Below are 24,108 nucleotides of genomic sequence, written 5' to 3'. Positions count from 1 at the left end.
AGGATAGGCAGGATAGTGATCGTGTAGCCAAGCAGGGACTGATGTGACATTGGTACCCTCCATTAGCACAAAAAGGGGAAACAGATGAGATAATCCAGAAGATCCTCTTAATTTTGGGAAGGTAATGAGCTCAGAAAGCCTAGAGTTTTTGTAAAGCTTGTGCGAAAGGCTGTGTCTGATTCACATGGCCAGCACTGCCTCATTGCTCTCTGCTCCGTATGGGTTACACAACTCCTACCCAAATCTTCAGTCTGTGTTTTCATCTCTCTTCTCTTCAGACCATTTTACAATAGTGAGGTCACAAAGGCTATGAATGAACAGATGGATAGGCAAATACACATATTGAGAGTGGCTGCCTTTTAATCAAAAGGCAGAAGACAGAATAAGGCATCATGGGTGCTGTGAGGAAAAAATTCACTTCTGTTACACTTCCACAAGGGATGTCAGCACCACATGGGGGAGGGGTTGCACGTGTGCCACTGCAGGATGGAACAAGGAAAAGCCTTGCCTTTGGGAGAACTTCGCATGGCAACACCTCACATGAGACAGGGAGCAGGAGACACTGAGCTCCCTAGAGAGTCTTCTTCAATCGGGTCCAGAAAGGTTGGACTGGGCCAACAGTGTCCTGCCAGCAGGCAGGCTTTGGGAGGGGCCAGGGCCATAAAAAGTGTTACAGATGAAAGCCCCAAATTATTAATTTATTAAATGTACCAAATATAAATTTAGAGAATAACAACAAAAAAGCCACTATCAAAAAGAAAAAAAAAGGTCAGTATCGAGCTCAGGTGTTGGTGCTGGGTGGAGATACAGGTTTGACCGCTACAGCAGAGGGTCTCCAAAGCTCCATGCTGACTGTTATGTCTGGCTGATTTTTATACGATTTTTATTGCCCGAGGCAGAGTCCCTTTTCTTCCTGTTTAGACTATACGTATTCAGGTAGAGTTATTTTTTCTGTGGCAAGTTGAACAATACATGTCCAGAGCGTGATGAACACCCATGATCCCATTCCTGGATTTCGGTAAGGAGATGTATCTCATTACATTTTGGTAATGAGATGTATCTCCCTGATGGCTCTGGCTATCTCACTTTCAGATATTTATTGTCCGGGCACTCCTTGGACCACTTTGATGGGTGATACATCTCCGGACTGGCCATGTTCAATTGCTTGTGAATGGAGTCCTCCCTCCTTTGTCCAGGTGGTTTCAACATTGTGTTGCAATCCCCGTCGCTGGCTTGTGCGGTTTTAAAAAAAAATTTCTTATAAGAGTATATCTTAATATTTTATTTTATAATTATAAAATGTACGGCAATTTTATTTGCACGAATTATCATATACACATATAACAAAAAGTAACTGCGTAACAAGCACCCAAAACCGCGCCCCAGAGCTGCACAGGCCGCTCGGAGCCGGCCCTGCACAACCAGCACACCCACCCTGGACGCCGCCAGCGCCGCCGGCTCGCTGCGGGTGCTGCCCTCTCTTCGGCTGTCTTCTCCGTCTCCCGGTTCCGCCATTCCTTCTCTGTTTTCCTTCTTCCTTTTCTGTCTTTTCTAGCCGTCTTTCATTTGAGCAACTGCTTTTCCTTTTCGTTCCAATAAACAGTTCACAGATAAGATGTTTGCCTCGTTTGGTTTAATTTCATTCTCGACCATCCATTACTAAAAGAACTCCTTGCAGTTCCCCGCAGTGGAACGCGGCAGATGCCCCGGGTGCGTCGGGGCTGGGGGCTGTGCTGCAGATGTTGACAGGGCCACGGGTGTCTAGACGCTGGAGACCCCAAGACTATGGCCCCACGGACTACATGGACGTCAAGGAGGGGCCGTGCGAGTTCCACTTCAAGAACTTCACCTGTGAGGGCAAGCTCAGAAGGTGAGGTTTTTACAGCCACCTCAAGGACTCCTCAGGTTTTGGGGGGAACTGTTCTGCCTCCATCTATGACTGAACGTCGGGACAGGAGGGACTTCATCTCAGCCCTGAAGTTTGGAGGGTAGAAAGCATTTTTCCTCAGTGAGGGAATGCATCTTGGGTTTGTCTTGTTTATTATGATTGGTGTTTTACACAGTCAGTATACCTCCTTCTGGAGAGAGAACAAGCCTGGATTCTGACCTGTACTACAACACAGTGCGGCACTACACCACAATGCTGGCTCTGGGGGTCGGTGCGCCCTGATCTGGGGCTGTAAGGTAGATGTCAGGCTGGGCTGGAAGGATCTGCAGGCTTGGGAAAATGGAGACCGCTTGGCCTGGGAGAGGGCTGGGGTGATTACTTTCCTGCAGACCTGGAGACATCTTCAGGGGCTGGTGGCTGGGACAGGGTAAGTGTTGGCCCACTGACTGCTGCCCATGTGTGGTGGAATGGCAGCAGCATGGCCCTGGACATTTATGTTCAGTTCTCGATGAGAACTGTCTTCCTGTGGATGCTGGGTTTGGTGGGACTTTGGGGACAATGACACAGGCCCATTACCTCAGACCAGGTGTGGTGACACCCTCTCTCCATGGAACAACCAGGGTAATGACATTTTGAGGGGGGTGACTGGGCTTCTCAGGACTCTCAGGTCTGTGATACCTCATTCCTCTCTCTGGGATATCCCTCTTTGGGGCCAGAGAGGAGGCTTCTGAGCTTTTCAGGAGCCCCAGAGGTGTGACAACTTCTACTTTTGGGGAAACAGGGCTTGGCGGGACCCTCAGGGCCATGGGAGCCCAGCACTTCTGCCAGATCAGTCCCCTCAGTAGATGTGATCACCTGAAAGGGGTGCAGGTCCTTAGCATGAGGGTTCCCCCTTCTGTCTTGGGCAAGTGCCCTCCCAGTGCCAACTGCTTCAGTCATCCTTGGTGTTCCTGCCCTCCCTGCAACTCCCTCAGCTCCCTGCTGAGTCAATGCCATTCCAAGACTCTGGAGGCAGATTGTCCAGCTACCCCCCAGAGACCCATTCCCTGGGTAGCTTGTTTTTCAGTGCTGGCATTTGCTTTCATTTTGGTTTGCGTCTCCAAAGAGCTATCATTGGCTGAAATCACTCTGCAGCACCTGACTCCCTACCTGCTCTTTTTCCAGCACTTCCTAAACTTCTCTATCTTATTTCCAAGATTTCCATCCTGGAAACAGGATTAATAAAAGTAGGAAAGATTAAATTGCTTAAATTCTGAGATCACAACAAATACCTATTCAGCTTCCCTAATGTCATTCCCTTTGCTAGAAATGCACAAGGATTTTTTTTTTTTTTAAACATGTAAATATTTATTACTATTTGGATAGGAGTAAATGTGAAATGTTGAAAGTTTTAATCACATTCATAGAATCATAAAATGTCTTGGGTTGGAAGGGATCTAGTCTACTCCCGTTTCCACTAGACCAGGTTGCTCAAAGGCTCATCCATCCTGGCCTTGAATGCTTCCAGGAATGGGACATCCACCACTTCTCTGGGCAACCTGTTCCAGTGCCTCACCCACCTCACAGTAAAGAATTTCTTTCTAATGTCTCATCTAGACCTACCCTATTTTAGTTTAAAGATGTTCCCCCCTTAGTAGCATTATAAGATATCACATCTCCTCTAATAAGCAAGGCTGCAATATCATACCTGCTGAGTTGTTCAGGTCCACTACTGGCAAATTTTCAGATGACATCAAGTTGGAGGGGAGTGTTGATCTCCTGGAGTATAGTGGGGCTCTGCAGAAGGACATGGACAGGCTGGATCGATGGGCTGAATCCAGTGGTATGAGGTTTAACAAGACCAAGTGCCAGGTCTTGCACTTTGGCCACAACAACCCCAGGCAGAGCTCCAGGCTGGGGACAAAGTGGCTGGACAGTGGCCAAGCAGAAAGGAACCTTTGGATACAGACTGACAGCAGCTGAGCATGAGCCAGCAGTGCCCAGGTGGACAAGAGGGCCAATGGCACCTGGCCTGTGCCAGCAACAGCGTGGCCAGCAGCAGCAGGGCAGGGATTGTCCCCTGTACTCAGCACTGGTGAGGCCACATCTTAAATACTGTGCTCAGGTCTTGGGCCCACAGTTTAGGAAGGACATTGAGGTGCTGGAGCATGTCCAGAGAAGGTCAGTAAGGCTGGTGACAGGTCTGGAGCAGGGTCCTATGGCAAGCAGCTGAGAGAGCTGAGGTTGTTTAGGAGGCTCAGGGGGGACCTCTACAACTTCCTGAAGGGAGGGTATAGCCAGATGTGAGCTGGACTCTTCTCTCAGGCAACCAGTGACAGAGTAAGAGGACAGAGTCTTATGCTGTGTCAGGGGAGGTTTAGGTTAGGGTGGGAGGACATTAGGAGGCATTTATTCACAGAAAGGGTGATTGGGAGTTAGAATGGGCTGCCCAAGGATGTGGGGGAATCACTGTCTATGAAGGTGTTAAGGAAAGACTAGATGTGGCAGTCAGTGCCATGGTCTAGTGGACAAAGTGGTGTTTGGTCATAGGTTGCACATGGTGATCTCAAAGGTCTTTTCCACCTAGTCAATTCTGTGATTCTGTGAAGATGGGAGTAGCAAAGATAGTCATCAGGAATCATACCTGGAACCACTGTGCAAAGACATTCTGGACAGTAGAATACCCTGTAGGATCCTGCTATTGGTAAAGATCCATCAGTAAGGAAACAAGGTCACTGTAGTTTTAGAAAAAGAAGCTAACATGAACAGCAGGACATTTCAGAAAAGAAAATGCGAATCAGTGCACAAGTGCTAAATATACATTTTCAGTACAAGGAACATTTGATCCAGGAATGCTTTTCACGTTATTATCTTGTTTGTGCTAAATAAGAGTTTGTCATTTCCGAAATAAGACATTTTTCTTAAAAAAGTATTTTATTCTTAGTTTTTACTATGAATTTCTTATCTCTTTACTCTATGTCTTTATTCTTAACTATTTCTTTTTCTGGCCCTGTATCACCATTCACATATCAACAGAGCATGTTACTTCTCATCCCTGCCATTTGCTACGTGCCTGTACCAAAAGCACTGTAAACTTAAAGGCCTCTTTTGATACTGGTTATGCAGTGAAAGTATATAGGAATCTCAGACTGCAAATATATCATGACACAAAATAGTCCGGTTCAAACTGCTTGGTTTTGAGCATGTTTATTATCACTGTGCGTTACTGAAGGACCTAGCATATTTTGTTTCTTTGCATTTTTTTTCCTTTAAAACATGGTAGTTTTGCACCAAAAATTAATCATATTGTAAGTTCCAGTTCTGCATTCTCACTGTTCACTGTTGCAAGAACAGGTAATTAATGTATTGCATTTGTCCCAGTTTTGGCTAGGATTTTATTCTCTGCAGCTAGTGCTGTGTTTTGTCCTGCTGCTAAGTATATATGTAACAGTATCCTAGAAAGACAGTTCAGAGACTTGTCCAAGAGCGCAGGCAAATGTGGTGTGAGAGAAAAAGATAATACATCTTACTGGACTCATGCTTCCTCTTTAACCTTTCTTATGATTCAAGTCTGGTTGTTTAAATTAACAGTATTTAGTAGAGACCATGCTTGTAAGCAAAATTCCCTAATGACATTGGGGAAATAATTAATTTTGAAAAAAGCTATAAAAGAACAGTGGATAAAGAAAATATCATTACTAACACAGTGCCCAGGAGTTCAAATTACAACACTAAAGCATGTAATTATATATTGTTCCTTGTGTCCAACAGAAATGCCATTATATAAGTATATAGTATAAGAAAATATACTGTAGGGAACACACAAAAATCATCAAACTGTAAGGAACAATCATCTCTGGCAAGTGAATGATTTCTTACTAGTTTTAGTCTGAAACTTACTGGTTAGTATAATTTAAAAAAAGAAGGTATGAAGTGTTGGCCATTATCTCCTGTGGTAGTAAGATATCCTCAGAAAGATGTGCAGGAATGTTTATAGCACAAATGCAGTTCCTTAAGGAAACTACAGTCTGGCATCATTATTATTGCTATGGATTTTGCATTACAGAGGCATCTCAGTGATACTACTGGATGATGGTGGCTTATGGCTCCTCTAAATAGAGTATTAGATTTATTTTTTTTCTGCTTGAAATTTTCCATCATTATACTGCAGTAAAAAATGTTGGAGCAATCATATCACCCTGCTTATGGAAAACTGAATGTCATTGTGTTTTTTCACAACTCACACTGCCTGTATTTGTGACACTAAAAGGAAGGTGAGAGCTGCTAAGAAATGCAAGCTCTTGAAAAGGTTTCTGTCATAATTTCCTAAAGGAATTCTCTTTCTCAGTGTATAGACAACAAATAGCAATGAAAATTCAGCGCTGTTCAGCCCTATAGTTCTTCTATTACTCAGAGTTAATATTTTACTTAAGAACCATTATGTTATGATATCATTACCATAATAATGGAAATTTGTTACTCATTCTGCATTTCATAACAATGACAAGGAATTCTTTACTTGGCTTATATACAATGAGACTTCTTGAGATGGATAAACTTTGGCTGGCCAGTATGATAATTCAATGAGTAGTGTCTGTGATAGCTGATAGCTCGGAACTATTTGTTAGCTCTGCTTCCTAAAGAACAAAATTGTGTATCTGTGCTTGTGTGCATTCCGAAGAGCCAGGTACAGTGACACAGAAACAGACACAGAGACTTATACAGCTACTGTGAACAGCAAACCAGGCTGACATAGACAGAGCACTGCCTTTGCTAGCACCCAAGTATCCATAACCACCCCCTTCCATGAACATAGTCCAGTCCTCTTCTGTGTTTCCAGGTGATCTGGATTGAATGTTTTCTAGTGAAACATGAACACAACCTTCACTCCCTACATTCATAAGCACAATGGTTTTGATATTGGCATTGGCTTCTGAGGGGGGTTAGAGTGGTCATAGAACGTCTTCGCGCCCTTCTGTTGGCTGCGGGTCTATCTGGACCAGGATCCAGTCATAGAAGTGCTGAACAGAGGTGTAGACTCCAGGCTGGTTTGTTCTTGCACAGCTTTTCCCCCAGCTGGCCACACCAACAAGCCAGAAGAAGGCAGCATTGTTATCTTTGCACACCAGAGGACCACCACTGTCAGCCTGCAGTGGAGCAAGAGAGGAATAAGGTAATATTGGGTAGCTGCTGTCAGCACTAGAACTGTCTTCTCTCAGTCCTTGGCAGAGTTGTATTCCTGGTTGAGAAGGTCTCATCTCAGGTGCTGGAGCCTCCAGAACCTTGGCTGGGAGCACATCAGGGTCTTGTACAATAGGACTGTCTCTCATCTCTGCACAGTGATCCTGGATGTGCAGAGGACGGATGTTCCAGGGTTGGCATCTGGACCTTTGGACTGCCAAGAGCACTAGAGGTGTTTTCTGGGTGTAGTGCCAGGCCTCTGGGACAATGGGGACACTGGGCAAGGACCTGCATATGGGGAAGGGGAGGGAAGCCCTAACAGTGGTGGGCAGCTGGGGCTGGGAAGGTGACCAGCTAGGCAAAGCAGGCCCTGGGCTATGTTGGGTGGTGCTGCTCAGGCTGCCTGTGCTGCTGGGGGCTGAGCAGCTTGTCTCATGCTCCTACCTGGCAGGGGTTGATGCCACCCTCTGAGTAACCAGCACACAGGTTTTGGGTGTGGATGGCCCCTGTGTACCAGAGGCTGCTGTTACAGACGTGGACATCAATGAGGTGGACGTTGGCCTCCTGCAGGACATCACTTGGTCTTTCAGCTGTATGCACAGAAAGAAATGAGCATACAGCAGTTCCTTGGTCATTCCCCTCCCTTGTTGTGGGGTGAAGCTCTTCCCTAGGGCTTCCCTGGGAAATACTGTGTCGCTCTGCTTTCCCCCTTCTGTCTGGTTCTGGGGAGTGGTCCAGGACTACCTTTCCAGAGCCAGATATCCTGCAGCCTGACTCTGGCTCTGGCCTCTGCTATTGGGAAGCCCAACCCATCTCCCTTATGTGCTGAATTTGTCCTCAGGGCATGTGTCCCTTTTGGCGACCCACCTCTTGTAGTGGTAGTACCCCAGCCAGCAATGTAACAGTTTCCCAGCTCTGACACTTTCAGTGTGAGGTCCGGCACACAGCCCAGCTGAACGTAGTGGCTGCACACGACAGGCTGGTCCAATTTCAGCAAGGCAATGTTGTTCCTCTCCTCACCAGGAATATAGTGTTCATGAACCAATAGCTGCTTAATCTGGCGCACTTGCACCTCAGGGCCCAGCTGAGTCAACTGGGTAGCCCCAGCCACCACATGCCACATGTTGGTGTTCCTAAGAAACACATGGAGAAAGAGGTGAGAGGGAGCAGAGCCATGTGCTGCAGAAGCACAGGAGTTCCCTGTCTTCTGCTTTGCAAGTCAGAGAAGAAAGCAGTGTGTATGACTGCCCTAGCATGACTTAGGCTTTGAGAATGTTGATCTAGAGGCTTCTAGGAAGCAATGGCAAGAGCACAGGGTGTTCTCTTGAGTAGTCTCTCAGTTTGGGTCTGCAGTGCACAGACATTGGGCATATTGCAGGGAGACAGAATCGGAGTAGCCCATGGTGCTGCCAGCACAGTACCTGCTAGTGTAGTGGAGATATACCCATTCCCTGCTGCTCCCTACCTGGCATTGATGAAGCAGTGGGCAGCTGTGAGGACCCACTCTGTGCTGATGAGGGACCCTCCACAGATATGCCCTGTGCCTGGTTCCCAGGGATCCTGGATGCTGACAATCCCAGCCCAGGCTCTTGTCTGAACGGCTGTGCCACCAATGGTGTGCAGTTCGCCATAGTCTGGAGCCATGGGGTCATAGTCATAAGCCATGGGGCTATAGGAAGCAGACATGGGCCAGAGACCACAGGTCCCTCTGTAAACAGAAAGTTATTGCTTGATGGCTTGCTGCTGCTTAGGTTGAAGGTCAGCCAACTTCCCTCCCCACTTGGCATTGTTTGTATGGACAGCAGAGCCAGGGAATCCCATGGGGTGTGTGTATGTCCACCCCTGTTTCTGCTTGAGTCCCATGCTCCTGCATGGGGCTCACAAAACTGTAGTGTGGCCAGAGGGGACAGGGAACACCCCTCAAATGTTGTCCAAACTACCTCCAAGAGCCTGAGGCCACTTACCCACAGGTGTGCCATGTGCTGAGCACAGATCCACACATGGCCAGTAGGACAAGGAGGCACAGCAAATCCATCACTGCCAGTGGCATGTATCAGCTGCAAGAAGTGAGGACTCATTCAGTACAGCTGCCAACTAATGCCTGCAGTACCTTTAGCTCCAGGGCTGATGTCACAGAGCAGCTGATTCAGCATTTTGGGCACAATGGCCTTTAGGGGTGGACAGTGGAGGGGCAACATAGAGTCATAGAATCTAGACTTATTTGGGTTGGAAGGAACTCTAAAGATTATCTAATTTCAACTCCCCTGCCTGAATACCGTACTCTAGAGCAGGATGTTTGAAACCCTATCCCACCTGGCCTTGAACACTTCCAGGGATAGAAGAGCTTCTTTAGACAGCCTGTGCCTGTGCCAGTTCAAGCAGGAGGGGAGGCAGAAGCTGGGACTGGACATTCATGATAGGCCCCAGTAAATGCTTTGCTGGTAGGATGAGGGTGTGCAGGCCTTGTGGCAGGTAGCAGCATTTGGCTTCCAGCACTGCCTGTTAAAAGCTCACAGGAATATACCCCATGGGGCATCACAACCTCTTTGAAAAGTTAAAAACTTTTATTTTTTTTTGCACTTACTGGTGATTAATGAATACACAAACAATATTTTTTAACACAAAACTCTCTTTTTGTCAATTTTGAAACATTATGGTATACTTCCCAACTCTTCAGAATCTGTGATTTTAATATATTTTGATCTCCAATTGATCTTTTCCTTACTTCCCTTTGGTATTTTCTTGTAAACTGAAGTACTCACATTTTCCCTCATCTTTTTGTCTTCTCTGTGTATTGTTCCACTTTTCTATTTGTTTTCATGTCTTCTTGTCTCTCCTGTCAAAATACATACACAGAACATTGTGTGAGTACCATTTACAAGAGAAAATACAGGCTCTTCCAGAAACATTAAAGAAGCAAACTTCCAAGATAAAAGAGGTGCCCTCATCCCTGTTTTGATTTATACAAGGTCCACTCCCAATTCTGGAAAGCTCAAGATTACAAAGTAGTTTAAGAGTGCCTCAATCCTTCTTCCTATTTTCTTCTTGGTGTGTCTTGTTCTTTCAGAGGCATAGTGTGAAATGTCTCCATATGTCCATTCTAGCGGATAATGACACCTCAGTGCTGTATAGTGTATCTGTGGAAAGGTAAAGTAAGAGTAGGAAAGTTGAAATTTGGCCTTTTGGAAGACAGAAGAAAGGGGGGAAATTGTTTAGCCATTCTTCACCCACCATTTACAGGTGCCATTTACAGTTAGGGTGCCTAGATTTGGTTGGAACACAGAAAAAAGCTATTTTTCCCAGAACACTTTATGCATTTCTAGGTACCAAAAAGTTTTTATGGGATCAACCTGTGCAGCCTGTGCAGTGCAGCTGTGGATGAGTGTTTTTGACAGTATATTGTGGTTTGTATGTCTAGGATTTAATTTCTTGCTTTTCCCTCTCCCTCTCTCACTCTCTTCCCTAAATCCTACAGCTACAGTACCCCCCCTTGTTTAACAGGGAACAATGGATGTTGAATAAAGAGCCAGGAATTAACTCCACAAGTGTGAACAGAGCTGCTGGAAAAAGCTAACTGCTGTATGTAATATTTCTGGTTTTGCTGTTGATACAGATGCCTAGAGATATGAACACTTTGGGAATCAGAGAATCAGAATTTGTTTAGATTGGAAAATACCTTTAAGATCATCATGTCCAATCATGAACCAGGCACAGCCAAGTCCACCACTAAACCATGTCTCTAAGCGTCACATCTATATGAATTTTAAATCCCTTCAGTAATGGTAACTCAACCACTTCCTGGACAGCCTGTTCCAATGCTTGGCCATTTTGTCTGTGAAGAAATTTTCTTAATATCCAATCTAAACCAACCCATGAGAACTTGAGGTTATTTTCTCTTGTCAAGTCACTTGTTACCTGGGAGAAGAGACTGACCCCCACCTGGCTACAGCCTCCTTTCAGGCATTTGTAGGGATAAGGTTTGGTCCTTCTGAGCCTCCTTGTCTCTAGGCTAAACAGCCCTAGCTCCCTCAGTTGCTCCTCATGAGACTTGTTTTCAGAACACTTTACAAGTCTATTGTTCTTCTCTGGACACAATCCAGCACCTCAATGCCTTGCTTGTACTGAGGGGCCTAAAACTGAACACACAATTCAAGTTGTGGCCTCACCAGTGTTGAGAAAATGAGGACAATCCCTGCCCTGCTCCTGCTGGCCACGCTGTTGCTGGCACAGGCCAGGTGCCATTGGCCCTCTTGGCCCCCTGGGCACTGCTGGCTCATGCTCAGCTGCTGTCACCAGCACCCCCAGGGCCTTTTCCTGTGGGCAGCTCTGCAGCCACTCTGCCCCAGCCTGTGGCACTGCCTGGGGTTGCTGTGACCCAAGGGCAGGACCAGCCCTGGCCTTGTTGTACCTCACACCACTGGCCTCTAGCAGATCAACACTCCCACCATGCATGGTGCTGTCTCTGAGCTGGGTGAAGGCTCCACTGTGAAAAACTGTCTTCCTAACATGCAGCTAGCTTCCCTCATTGTTTCTAGTCTTTTAAACAAGTGACTTGACCTTGATTTTCCCCTTGCCATCCACAAATGAAAGGAAAAGAGAAAGAAGCCAAATGAGCAGGTTTCTGCATAATAATATGTATTTCAATATGTAAATATACTTTTTTATTGTCACTTGGATTTAGCACCCACCTGTATTAATCTTTCTTATCAGTAAAAACCTTGGGGGGACCTAGTTAGGAAGAACGTGGGAAAAAATTTTGTTACCACTCTAGGGAAAAAACCAACCTATATTGGCTATCTTTAGGTGAAGTAATTTAAGTAGCAATACCAGCTGCTGTTGCATGGAGACCCTAAAACCCATCCAGAAATCTGGCAGGACCATCAGATTACTGATGTGATCTTCTGCACTCAACTGCTTTTGATAATAGAAATGCATAAGAGAAAACTCTAATTTTTAGAAATAAATTTCAGTCTATCTTTGATTGTAGCATGGCCATTCTGACGCTCTGGCTTTCAGAGAGCGAATGGAGTAATCCCTAGGACTGCAGCATTATAATAGAATTAAATTGTTGCTTTAAAAAAAAAAAAAATCACACATCTCCCTGTTTCACCCTTATTCTGTAGCTAGATATTAATTATTAATAGGTTAACTTGAGGCAATGTGATACAAGACTTTACATTAAGTTTGCTTTACTTAAAAACAAATTTGTGAGCAAGGATAGATCAGGATTACGATGTGATTAAGGAATGAAAAATTGAGTGAAAATATTTAATTTGCTGGCTGACAACTCCTACCTTTTTTTCTTGGGGACAACCTGTATTACATAATTTTTCTTTCTGTACTTCATTTAGTTTTCAAGTATTTCCATACTGTCTTAGCTCAACTTACCCAAATGAACATTGCAGAAGAGGACACTAAAATATGTTTATTTTATAATAAACAAAGCAACCTCTAAGCCAAAGAAACCCACTGTTTATTTTCTCTGAGTGATTAATTTCTGGACAAAAGTTATTGTTTCTTGCCTGAATGGAACAGTGTTGGATAGATGTGTAAAATATGCACCAGGCATATCTGTAATTCTTTGAACTAACATGAGTGCTGATTTTATGGTATGTTTATCAGTAAGTTCTGAAATGCACTTCTGTTAATTTGCGTTGATAATTGCCTTTTATTAGTCTTTGAAATCAGAACTGTCAAGAATTCATAATAGTACATACATTAATAGAAAATGGACATATGTGGATTTGTATTTCATTTAATAGCTGATAGTAACATTTTTAATATTAAAAAAGGAACCAGAAACTCTGCATCAGTTATAACAGTTGAGAAAATGGCAGACTTTAAAGAACTCACTCAAACTATCTACTGAAAAGGCCTGCATTATGGAGTAGGCAATTGTTAATCAGCAGTTCTTTCACCTGTCTACGACTCTGGGGGTTCTTTATTGCAACATTTTGAAATCTCAGTCAATTTGTCTTCCCATAATACCTGAGTTATCGCTTTTTTGCACTTATAGACCTTTTCAGTATATTATAGAAATATCTCTTGGAATAGAAAACTAAGTATAGGACCACGTTGGTGAGTGTTGTCTAAGGATGAAACTTCAATTGTGAAGAATTATGTTTCGTATTAAAGACAAACTTTCATTTCCTGTGATTTCCTGATTTGTTGAAGTTTCCTGAGTGGTAAGAGGAGAAATTAGTATTCTCTGTCCTATCATTGCAAAAGAAGATGAACTCTCAGTTTTTCTAGGTAAGAAATGCTTTTAACTAAAATTCACCATTGTAGAGTGGTCAGATGTTGTTGAACAGGAAATAAAGCCCAGATACTGTAGAAAAACAAGTTTCTGACCTTATAATTACACTTACAGTTCATTGTATTTGTGCAGGCATTGTTATTTTGTATGAGCAGTGGTTACTTATATAAGTCAAAATTCTATTTAGGCTTTGTGACAAAGAGCAAAAGACAAAAGCTTTATATAACTTTGGTAATGTTTTAGTGCTGTGACAAAATAGTTGACATTTTCTTATTTGAACTAATGTGTCCTTAAATCCTCTGCTGTTTCCTTTTGTTTTGCATGACTGCAGGAATCAGCAGTGTGCCCGAGATGAATTCTGCCAATTGTATATTGGGTTGGAAACAAAGGACGCCTCCTTTCTGTTTTAAATGCAAAGAGAGGAAAGAAATCTACCCGCTGCAATCCATTCCAGCTGAGCAGAGACATTATTAGGTGTTTACAGCAGCATATTTTGGAAGAAAAGCTGTTAATTACATATCAAAAAAGCAGGAGGAAGGAGCCATCACTTCTTCCAAAAGAAGAAGAAAAAAATAGGATTTATAAGTAAAACAGGCTGTGCTCTGTTCTCATTCTTATGCTGTATTTAGCATAAAATATGGAAACACAGCTGGTGGATTTTTTTTTTCCTGGAAGTACCCATGGAAAACACATTAATTGTTTCCTGTTTTGTATTTTTGACTCAGGCCTATATGAAAATTCCACAGTAATGCTACAAAACAAATATCCATGGAATCTGATGAAAAATTAATTAATTTTCATCGGCATATCAAAAGTGCAGCACTAAAAAATATTAATTTCCTTAGCTTTGACTGGTAACATTGACACTGCCTAGCTTTCTTATGTTTTTGGTTTGGCTACTATTGGTTTCAAGTCTAAAAGTTTTTTGTGAGGATAATTATAAGGAAGTTTACTGGTTTTCTAAAATCTCTGTTCCTATTCTCAGCATCCATTGCACGAGTGATTTTAAAGGTGATACAAGTCTATTTATTTACAAGCAAAATAAAATTTTAGTAAGTTTTGAAGCAACTAAAAAAGTAGAAATCACTTTCAGAGTGCTATCTCTTGTTTGTAAGAAAGTACCAAGTAAAATGTTCAAGTTGTGTGTTACATCTAGAAACACCCTAAGTTATATGAAGTGGTATTCTAGTTTGAAAATTGAAAGTAAAGGATGACTGTATGTTTTCCTAGTTGCTAGCCAATTAACTATATTGAGTTCAATAATGTTGACTACTGTTCTTATACACACTAGCTCTTACAGTGCTTGGTTGTGAAATCCTGCCAGAGCACACTAACTGTATTTAACAGGCTTTCCTTGTGAGGCTTCATTAAGGTTTTTTTTAAATTGATTCTTCTCCATTCAGCCCCTGCCCTCCCATAACAGTTACCAGAATGCTGAAAGAAAAAGCAAAAGAAAAAGCAAAGGCAAAAAATACCTCCCAAAAAAAAAAAAAAAAAAAAAAGAAAGTTTTATTCAATGGCAAGAGATAACTTTCGGAGCATTTTTAAACTAGGACATGTTAATTCCTGTGCATGGTGGGACATTCTGCCAACACATACAGCCTGACTCCTTTCTATGCCACTGCTTCAAAGTCTCCCACATGCAAATATTTACCTCTGTACTACACGGATGGATAGTAGGGAAGGGGCAGTTCTGGACATTTTTTTCTGATTTAAAACAAGTCCCTACTAATTTTACAGCATAAGGTAAAAATAAAAGATTGGACTTCACCAGGCAGTGAAACCTTTCACTTCCATGAAGGCAATGGTCTGAGAATTTATACTTAAGAGCAAAAGAAAGCCTCTGCCTTTGAGAAGTAAACGACAGTGGATTTGGCAGCATTTCACATTTGCTTGCACAGCTGCAAATCAAAATGACAATACTTACAATCCAAATTTGAAATAATGTTGTTTTTTTTTTTTTTTTTAACAAATCCAGTAATACCACAGAGAATTGATTTCCTGGCTTTATTCCAATTATATTTTTCTGAAATACACTGGCCAAGTGTTGTGCTTACACTTTCAATTTAATAAAATTCTTTATTAAATACTAGAAAGCTGCCAATAGTTTTTGGTAAAATACAGAGTAAAAAAAAACTGATATTGGAACTTATTACGTTTACTTGGTTCAGCTAGTGTTGTAAGCTGTAGAATTGTTATATTTTTATTAGAAGCATTTTATTCTTTCATCCATTTATAGGTATGGATAGAATATATCATAATACAGATCTGAAAGCAGAGGTTCCTAGTATAAAATCAAGTTGGCACAACAAATGACTGCTTTGTTACACAGTTAAAAAAAATACAATTTAAAGTGGGGTGCTGCTTCTGAATTATAACAGAAATTATCATTCTACCCTGCACAAGCACTGGAATGAGATTTCTGATGCAATGTCACATAGTTGATTATTTATCCTTCCTAAATTTAGTCTGTACAGGGGTTGGAGGTTTGAGGCCTGTATGAGAAGGCAACTAATCCAGGAACATTAGAATCCAAATACCAGGCAGCCATTGTTCAGTTCTCAAGAGTCTGGCAAGTTTCCCTTGCCAATAATGAAAGGAGTACATGAAATCTGAATTCAGCTGAGAGATTTGTTGTATCTCCTACTGACCTGCATGCCTATTTTGATCTCACATTTCAATCTCAAACCTCTTCTAAAAGAACTGATTTTCTAAGGGGAAAAACCTTACATTGTGAATTTTGTGTGACAATTTCACATCTTTTTAAGGAAGAAAGTAAATGAGAGGGAGGAAAACAACAGCAGCAGACAGCACTGCCAGGTTGGATCCATGGTCATGTAGTAGGTTCATCTTCAAGAAATTACAGCAGTAAGAAATGCTTTTTGTAGCTGATCTTATCAACTGCATATGGTTGATTTTTTTTTTACATTCACCCCAGACAGATACATTTAAATTTTTGTAAGCAATGATATATACATAGCAGTTCATGGTAGGTTGCATTTTCAGTAGCATTCATTTTGAACGTCTATCTGTATGTACTGGTATTAGACTATTCTTTCCTTAGGTATAGTATAGGAAATCAGTGTGTTTACTATTAATGTAGTGGCTGCTAAGAGAACCAGTGATATACTGCGTGTTGCGTGTGCTATCTCCACAGAATTCTTTGAAATAATTATGACAACTGTGATATCAAAAAGCAACTTTGATGCATCTGGATCTAACTGCAGTGAAACAACTATGTTGGTGTTAATTTGCTTAACTAAGTTTCTACATTTTGTGCTTGCCTTTTTTTTTTTTTTTAAGATTAAAAAAATCTAAAGAGAGAGGGGAAAAAAGGCATTTAGAGGTTGGAAGAATAAGTCTCCAGACTGCATGCATTTTATTCTTCCTTAAGTCCTGGCATGTGAGATACATATTTCTACGTTTCATAATTAGAAAACACACATATTTACAAATATGCATTGATCAAATGGGAACTAAAAATGGGGAAAAGATGCATTGTCATGGTGTAGCTGGAGAGTCAGCAGGATAGAGGACAAGAGCTCAACAGTGGAGTAAGGCAGAAAAATTGCAAGAAAAATGTATTGCTGTAAGCATCCAAGAGGTATTGAATACCTGTTAACAGTTCAGGTTCAGCTCACCAAGTTTAGTGACATTCAGACGCACATATTTACAGAAGAAAAAGAAACAAAAGTAAAGTCAAGAAAACAAAGAAAAGGGAGTGGGCAGTATAAAAATACCTTTTTTACAGTCGTCCCTCCCCAGATTAGCCATTTCTCAGGCATCTCACAATAATAAATGGAGATTTCAGCCTAATTATGCTGGGATTTCAGTATTTTTCTACAGGAGGTTCTAGATGTTCCTCATGTAACTGGTTAGTCTGTTGTCAGATATCCAACAGATCACAATTCCAAACTCCTGCTGAAATGAACAGGGTCTATGCCTTTATTAATGGTCAGCTCTTTATTAAAAAGTCAGCTCGGCAAGGGGCTCAACAAGGAGCTCGCCCCCGCTGTTGTAGCTTCTCCCGTAGCCGAAGCGTGAGCAGGGGTGCAGAGTCTGTCCCTGGAGTCTCCGTGGCACACTGGTAGCTGGAGGTGAAGAGGCGTGCAGTCTGTATCTGAAGTCCCAGCAGACCGTCCTCTCTCCTTTCCTCCTGGCACACTGATAGCCGAAGGGTGGGGGAATGTGCAGAGTCTGCTGCTGAAGTTCAGCAGCAGCTGTCCCCTCCTTTCCTCCTGGTAACACCAGAAAGAGTGTGTGTGCTTTGCTCCTGCTTTCCACACCCCAGTCCACTCTGGTCCTCTGTAGGTTATGGTGACAGGTCAAACACAGACTTTTCCCCAACGAGCACACCCATCCAGCCCCCTCCACTGTGCCCATCTTTTCCATTTAGGGGTGTTTTTCATCCCCAAAACCCCCTCCCATGATTCCACTGGATTATTTTGCATCCCAGTCCTAGAATGGTAGTGAGGGTGGGGGGAGGTAGGTAATTCCCAGGAGCAATTAGCTAATTAACATTTCAGTGTCAGTACTTAGCCGAAGTCAAGTGTCCCAGCCAGGCTGTTTTGTTCATAACACTGCCAACAAAGCATTGCTCAATGGCTCAATGGAACTTAAGATAATAAATCTTATGTTTAATGGCCTCTGAACAAAAGTCAGTGTTAAGCTTTTACTTTGAATTGCTTTTGATTTTTTTCCTACAGTAAACATTTGTGTGTATCTGTGAAGAAATCCCAATCTTTGGCATTTCTTCGGTGGTGCAAGGGGAAGCAGAGACTTGTTTTCATAGTTATGGGTAGTTCTCTATGCTGAGGTGATACAGCTAACACTACAGAGATCCTCACATATACATTAGTCAAACACTCATAAAAGCATTAATAAGGGACAATATTACCACAAAGCATGAAATACACCCAAGTTAAGGAAATAGCACAGAACTGAACAAGGTACTTCCTCTAAAATAAATCATCATCACAAAAAATCCCAGCAGAAAAAAAAGATTTCCTATGCTAATAAGTATCTCTTGAGAGGAGGAACATGTGGTGACCAGTGACTGGACCTGAGAGAATGGCTGAAGCTGTGTCAGGGGAGGTTTAGCAGAAAAAGAATGCTCACCCAGAGGGTGGCTGGGCAATGGAAGGGTCCCCAGGGAAGTGGTGACAGCACCAAGCTTGATGGAGGCATTTAAGGAGGCATTTGGACAATGCTCTCAGATATATCATGTGATTCTGGGGGGTATCTGTGCAGCACGAGTTGGACTTGATAATCCTTTTGGGTCCCTTTCAACTCAGCGCATTATATGACTGTGAACAGAATTCTCTCAGCCTTTCCTCCTAAGAGATGCTCCAGTCCCTCAGTCACCCCTTTTGCTCTCTGTGGGACCTGCCCCAGGAGCTCCATGTCTCCCTTGTCCTGAGGAGCCCAGAAGTGGACACAGCACTCCAGGGGTGGCCTCAGCAGGGCTGAGCAGGATCACCTCCTTGGACCTGCTGGGAATACTGCTTCTAATGTTCCGCAGGACACCACTGGCCACAAGGGCACACTGCTGGCTGACGGAGGCTTGTTGTCTGGCGGGTCCCGCTCCGCGGGGCCGCACCCGGGTGTCCCGGGTGTCCCGGTGTCCCGGTGTCCCGGGTGTCCCGGTGTCCCGGGTTTCCCGGTGTCCCGGGTGTCCCGGATGTCCCGGGTTTCCCGGTGTCCCGGATGTCCCGGGTGTCCCGGTGTCCCGGATGTCCCGGGTTTCCCGGTGTCCCGGGTGTCCCGGTGTCCCGGGTTTCCCGGTGTCCCGGTGTCCCGGATGTCCCGCCCTGTCCCGCCCCGCGGCCGGCGCAGTGCGGCACTGTCGCGCGGCGGCGCGCGGCGGCCAATGGGGAGCGGCGGCCGCTCTCGCAGCCGGCGGGCGCGGCAGGGCCGCACGTGGACGCGGAGAGCGGCGGGCCCGGGGCCGCGGATCCAGGACAGCGGGACTGGGGCCGAGCTTGCCTGTCTGTCTGTCTGCCTGACTGTCTGTCTGTCTGCCTGCCTGTCTGTCTGCCTGCGGCCTCTGGTACCCCACCGTCTGCTGGAGGGTTTGACTCCGCCGCGCCTGTTAACCAGGAGGCGCGGGCTCTCTTTCCCTCACGGGCGAGCCGCGGCTGTCCATTAATGTTGTCCTTTGCTCCGTTTGCAGTGTTGCCGCGATGGATAACAAGGGTAAAAAGAAGTTCGCGGGGAAGAGTGGAAAAGGACCTCGTGGAAAAGCGCCGCACGGGAAAAGGAGATTTAAAAAAGATAATGGTAGGAGGGTCGTCAGTAGGAGCCCTGACTTAATGGTTATGCTTGTGTACTGGCATGCTTGGAGTTCTTTATTTTTTTCTCCCTCGGTAAATTCCTATTTTGAAACAATTAGTTAGACAGATGAGCAACAAGAAGTGGGTGTTGTCTGCCTGGACTTCAGTAAGACTTTACAGTGTCTTCTGTGCTTTGACATCTTCGCAGAGGTGCTGATGAATTAAGGGCTGCAAGAGCTGTTGATGAGGTAGATTGAAAAGCGGCTGAATGGCTGGGTCCAGAGACTGGTGTGCTCTTTGGAGACCGCTGGTTACTGTGGGCCCCAGGAGCGAGTACAAGGTCGAGCTTAGTTCAGCAGCTTCATGGAGGGCCCGGATGATGGGGCAAAGTGCAACATCTTCAGATTTACAGGTGACACAGGGCTGCAAGGAGTGTTAGATGCGCCAGAGGGTCATGCTGCCCTCCAGGGGGATGTCAGCAGGTCGGACCACTGGGATGGCAGAGGTCTGGTGAAGTTTCTCAAGGAGCAAAGGGCAGAGTCCTGCAGCTTGAAGGGAGCAGCTCCATTATGCACTCGAAAACACCGAGGAAAGCCCAGGGGCTCCTGTTGGTCAGAGTTGAACATGTATCAGCAGTGTGCTCTGGTGGCTAGCTACATCCTGGGCTGTGTTAGGAGGAGTGCTGTCAGCAGATTGAGGGCTGTGACCCTTGCCTTCTCCTCAGCCCTGGTGAGGCTTCACCTGAAGTGCTGTGTCCCATCTCTGGCTCTTCAGTGCAATAGGGATAAGGGACGTGCTGGGGAGAGCCCAATGAAGGGCTGCAAAGATGATGAAGGGCATCTCTTCTGGTAGAAGACAAGAGAGAAGACAGGGCTGAGGGGGTTCTACTCAATGTATACAGGTGTCTGAAGGGAGGGTTCAAAGACAGCGCCAGCCTTTTTCTAGTAGTGTCCAGTGACAGGACCAGAGAACAGTGGGTACAAACTGAAACACAGGAGATTTCCTCTCAATATCAGGAAAACCTTTTTTACTCTGGGAGTGACTGTGTATAGGCATAGATTGGCCTGGGAGATGGTGGAGTTTACCACTTTGGAGATAGTCAAAAGTCACGCAGACGTGGTCCTGGGCAGCTGGTTTTGGGTGTCCTTACATGAGCAGGTTGGACCAAATGACTTTAACAGGTGCCTCCCAGCCACAGACATTCTCTAACTCTGTCTTGTATTCAAAACTGCACTGACTGTATGAGCCACTAATTTGCTGAAATGCTTTAAACAGGTTGCGTTGCAAGCCCTTCATCTCTGTTTGATTCATCTGAAATATTCTCAGTTAAAATTTGAAGTTGATAGACTTTGATTCTAGACTTGGCATTCCTACATTAAGACAAAACTATCTAAGTGGTGAAGCTAGATGGGAACCTGCTGTGGGTTAGGATTGAGAAGATGCCTTTCACTGCTGCCTTAGAACAGATGATGTTAAAACAGCTCTGATCATGAAAAGTGTGGGGATTTGGGGATTGATGAGTTTGATGTTGAGGATGGTGAAATTGTTAATATGGAGTAATTCTTTTTATGCCTGAGCTCTTACACTGCTGTCCAGAAGATAATGCTTGGGCAAACGTTCCTAGAGAAAACATACACACCCAGGGGGTGCAGTGAAAACACCAGCTTTGAGAAGCACATAAGAATTTTTTGTTAAATACAGAAGTGTTATTAGAAAGTACTTTAATTCTTGTTACAGTAATTTTTTTGTTTTATTTTGAAGCAACAGTAGCTATATGATAGTATTTTAATTTCTTTTGTGTTGGTTAATAGATTCAGGTCCACCAAAGAAAGTCTTTAACAAAGGAGATGAGGAAGGAAAGCCTAAATCCATTTCCAAGACATTTGTTAAAGGACAGTTAAAACCTGGAAAAGCTACTGTCAAACAATTCAAGAATAAACAGCCACCAGAAAAGTTCGCAAAGAAGAGAAAACTCCAGAATGGTGAAGAGGGAGGTGAGCAGATTTTTAAGCATGGTTATCAAGGGAAACCAGGTTTTGGGAAACACTTTGTTCATCTAGATCTTCCTATTTCTGTCTGCATTTCCAAATTGGCTGAATAACTCCACATTTACTTCTTGTTTAAGCTTTGTTGTGGGAAAAATTACTTCATTTGACTAAGCTTGAGGCTTAGTCAAGTCATGAAAATCAAGAGTTTGGAGTTTTTTTGGAAGTCAAAGGCAAGGACACAGTAGCAAATTTTAAAATTGCCATACCATCCTAAAGCTCTCTTTATTTTAATGCCAGCGTTAAGTGGTCAGCTAGAAACTGGCAGTTGTTACAGACGATTTGCAAACACAGAGCTTTTCATAGTGTGTTTTGGACTGTTCTAAAAGTACTTGGTATAAGTTTTGGAACTGAAATTCATGAAACAAAGTTGTTTATCCTTTACATTACTTCCTTTCTGGTCACATCCTCTAAGAGAAAAACATAATGTGTGTTTTTCTGCTTTTACTGCTTTTATGTTTTACAACTTTTTTTTTTTTTCTGGTGTTTATACAGAAAGCCTAAATAGTTGTCTGGCTCTATCATGTTTAAATTGATTTATTTTTCAAATTACATTTTTCTTCTTGAGATCTTCATTTTGTCCCATCCTCTCCTCTAAAGTAAAGCTCTACTGGAGCAGGTAATCAATGTTGTAAAATGAGATGTAGGATCTTAAATGAGGGGTTCTGAAGTTCTGCAGAAATATGTCATTTGTTTGAAGGACAGTAGATTATGTCAAGTATTTTATTATTGCTGTTCTTTTATGTTTGCAGAATGGCTTCACGTGAAATATGGACTAGATAGCTGAAAATCTAATAACAGTAGAATGTTTTTATTAGGCTGCTTTAAAAAAAGGGGAAACTCACAGCAAACCTTTAAATATTGTTCATAAGTAAATGAAAGCCTCTGTGTATTGCACTGCTCTCAAAGCATTACAAATTTTTCTTGTCACTGTTGCTTCTGGAGAGTGATATAAAAATCAATAATGTGCTTTGTGAAAAAGAAAGCATGGGTTTTTGAGTGGGTAAAACAGTTAAGTACATGCTGCTAAATACCAATGAACAGTGCTTTAAGCTCTAAAAATTTTAGGTGATGTCTTTAATGGGGCCCTTTTATAACATTATTTTGCCGCAGTTTGCTGTGTGGCAGTGTACAAGGGTTGTATCGTAAAATACCATGCTTAAGGAATTTGACTGAGTAAAAAGATTAGGCATGTAAGAAGGAGGTTAATTTTTTTCTTTTATAGTTTTCAAATATGTATCTTTGAGTTTGGGTTCTCCTTTTGGGAGAGGGGAAAGGTATGCGTGAATTAGGAGTAAACTAAAACAGGAGAATTATTGGGGCAGCCATAGCTGCTGAGTACATCTTCAGTCAGTTTTCAAGCTATTAAGGGATTTGTGATGCATCCTGTGACAGTTTTGAGGAAAATTAATTGTTTGCCTTGTTCTCCCAGTAGTTTAGAAGTGGTGATTACTAGGTTAGCATATTTATTCAAGATGTATGGTTTCATGTTAGCTACCTGTGTAACTGCAGGCAAAAGTCCTGAATTGTTAGCAAATCAAGTCATAGAACTGCCACAGTTTAGGATTCTAAAGAATTCTATTGCTGCTCTTTTACTTATTGACTGTAGAAAATATTTTTCTTTTTCCTAAGGGTCAGATTCTAAGAAGCCAAAATGGACTGACTTCAAAAAGGAAAAGAAAGAGTTAAAGCTAACCAGACAAATTAATGATAAAAGTAATTATGACATAATTGTAAAATCTAAACAAATATGGGAAAGCATGAGAAGGTAATGACTTTTTTTCTCCTACTCTATTGCCTTTTAGTCATATATTGCTAGAATATCCTCTTTCTCATCTTGTAATTATATAAAATTGTATTTCAAAACTGAATCTCTTTGGGTGAAAAGTAAATTTTAAAAAATTCAAAATTGCATGCAATTTTGTGGGTAGATCAAACACAGTATGGTAACCTGTGGTCTTAGGAATGTCTGGATCAAACTTGTATTTTTGGCTAAAATTTATAAATTTGTGAGTAATTGCTTAAGAAATTGCATTTTTTTGAACCCTGAAATAGAGAGCATACACTGATTCACCCTGATCCTGCAGTGGGATTACTGCATGGGTTTTAAGTAAAAGTTCATTGTCTCTGTCTGAGGTTGTAATTCTAGAACTGGTGCCCCATGTCAGCAAGAAAAGTTAATATTGCTTATTCTGAGTGTTTGTGCTTTGCAGACTTAAAGATTTTTGAACCTGTAAGCAGCTGACTGCAAATTTGAGTTTATAATTCAAAAAGTATTTTTTTACTCAAAAAAAGAATAAAGCTAAAGTACGGAATTCTGGTTTGATTTCTACAAACTGAAACAGGTTCATCACATCCCTGTACAGGGTTAATGAATGAGAGGATAAATTTGCATTGGCAGAAGCCAACCTGGTTTGATTTGTACTGTCTTGTTTCTTAATTTATAGATACAAGTGAATCATACTACAAAAAAACTGCTTCCTGAAT

General features: G+C 42.9%; 3 protein-coding genes across 6 annotated transcripts in view; 2 read left to right on the top strand and 1 right to left on the bottom strand.

Annotated features, from left to right (window-relative positions):
- The window catches only part of LOC105760879 (heat shock factor protein 5), a 29,522-nt gene extending 12,959 nt beyond the window's left edge, over positions 1-16,563 (top strand). The window contains exon 3 of the mRNA XM_072921778.1: positions 13,636-16,563. Coding sequence (XP_072777879.1) covers positions 13,636-13,778 — 143 coding nt within the window. The 3' untranslated portion in view covers positions 13,779-16,563. The remainder of the gene's footprint in view (positions 1-13,635) is intronic.
- Positions 1-24,108, top strand: part of PUM3 (pumilio RNA binding family member 3) — a 68,270-nt gene that overhangs the window by 13,297 nt on the left and 30,865 nt on the right. For 2 of the 4 annotated variants that reach the window (XM_072921776.1, XM_030258686.4), the window contains exons 1-4: positions 18,996-19,291; positions 19,477-19,583; positions 21,388-21,570; positions 23,254-23,389. In XM_072921776.1, coding sequence (XP_072777877.1) covers positions 19,011-19,291; positions 19,477-19,583; positions 21,388-21,570; positions 23,254-23,389 — 707 coding nt within the window. In that variant the 5' untranslated portion in view covers positions 18,996-19,010. Of the gene's footprint in view, positions 1-18,995; positions 19,354-19,476; positions 19,584-21,387; positions 21,571-23,253; positions 23,390-24,108 lie in introns of those variants that run through there. The other 2 variants (XM_002196000.6, XM_072921777.1) reach the window with 2 other exon arrangements.
- On the bottom strand, positions 6,601-9,357 carry LOC100222616 (acrosin-like). The gene is made up of 5 exons (XM_002193914.5): positions 9,013-9,357; positions 8,514-8,756; positions 7,916-8,181; positions 7,493-7,638; positions 6,601-7,014 (listed from the first exon to the last, which is right to left on the bottom strand). Exons 1-5 carry the CDS (start codon positions 9,096-9,098, stop codon positions 6,820-6,822), a joined length of 936 nt encoding a protein of 311 aa, XP_002193950.5. The 5' UTR covers positions 9,099-9,357; the 3' UTR covers positions 6,601-6,819.

The sequence above is a fragment of the Taeniopygia guttata genome, chromosome Z, assembly GCF_048771995.1.
Source record: "Taeniopygia guttata chromosome Z, bTaeGut7.mat, whole genome shotgun sequence".
NCBI classification, from domain to species: domain Eukaryota; kingdom Metazoa; phylum Chordata; class Aves; order Passeriformes; family Estrildidae; genus Taeniopygia; species Taeniopygia guttata.
This window is presented reverse-complemented; position numbering and strand designations above follow the sequence as displayed.

What these genes read in the sequence shown, in the direction of transcription:
- LOC100222616 (XM_002193914.5), bottom strand. Translation starts at nt 9,098, where the DNA reads ATGCCACTGGCAGTGATGGATTTGCTGTGCCTCCTTGTCCTACTGGCC. An exon ending in CACTGCTTCATCAATGCCAG is followed by an intron (nt 8,182 to 8,513) that starts GTAGGGAGCAGC and finishes TGTGTTTCTTAG; the next exon opens with GAACACCAACATGTGGCATG. An exon ending in GTGGCATCAACCCCTGCCAG is followed by an intron (nt 7,015 to 7,492) that starts GTAGGAGCATGA and finishes GCTCCACTGCAG; the next exon opens with GCTGACAGTGGTGGTCCTCT.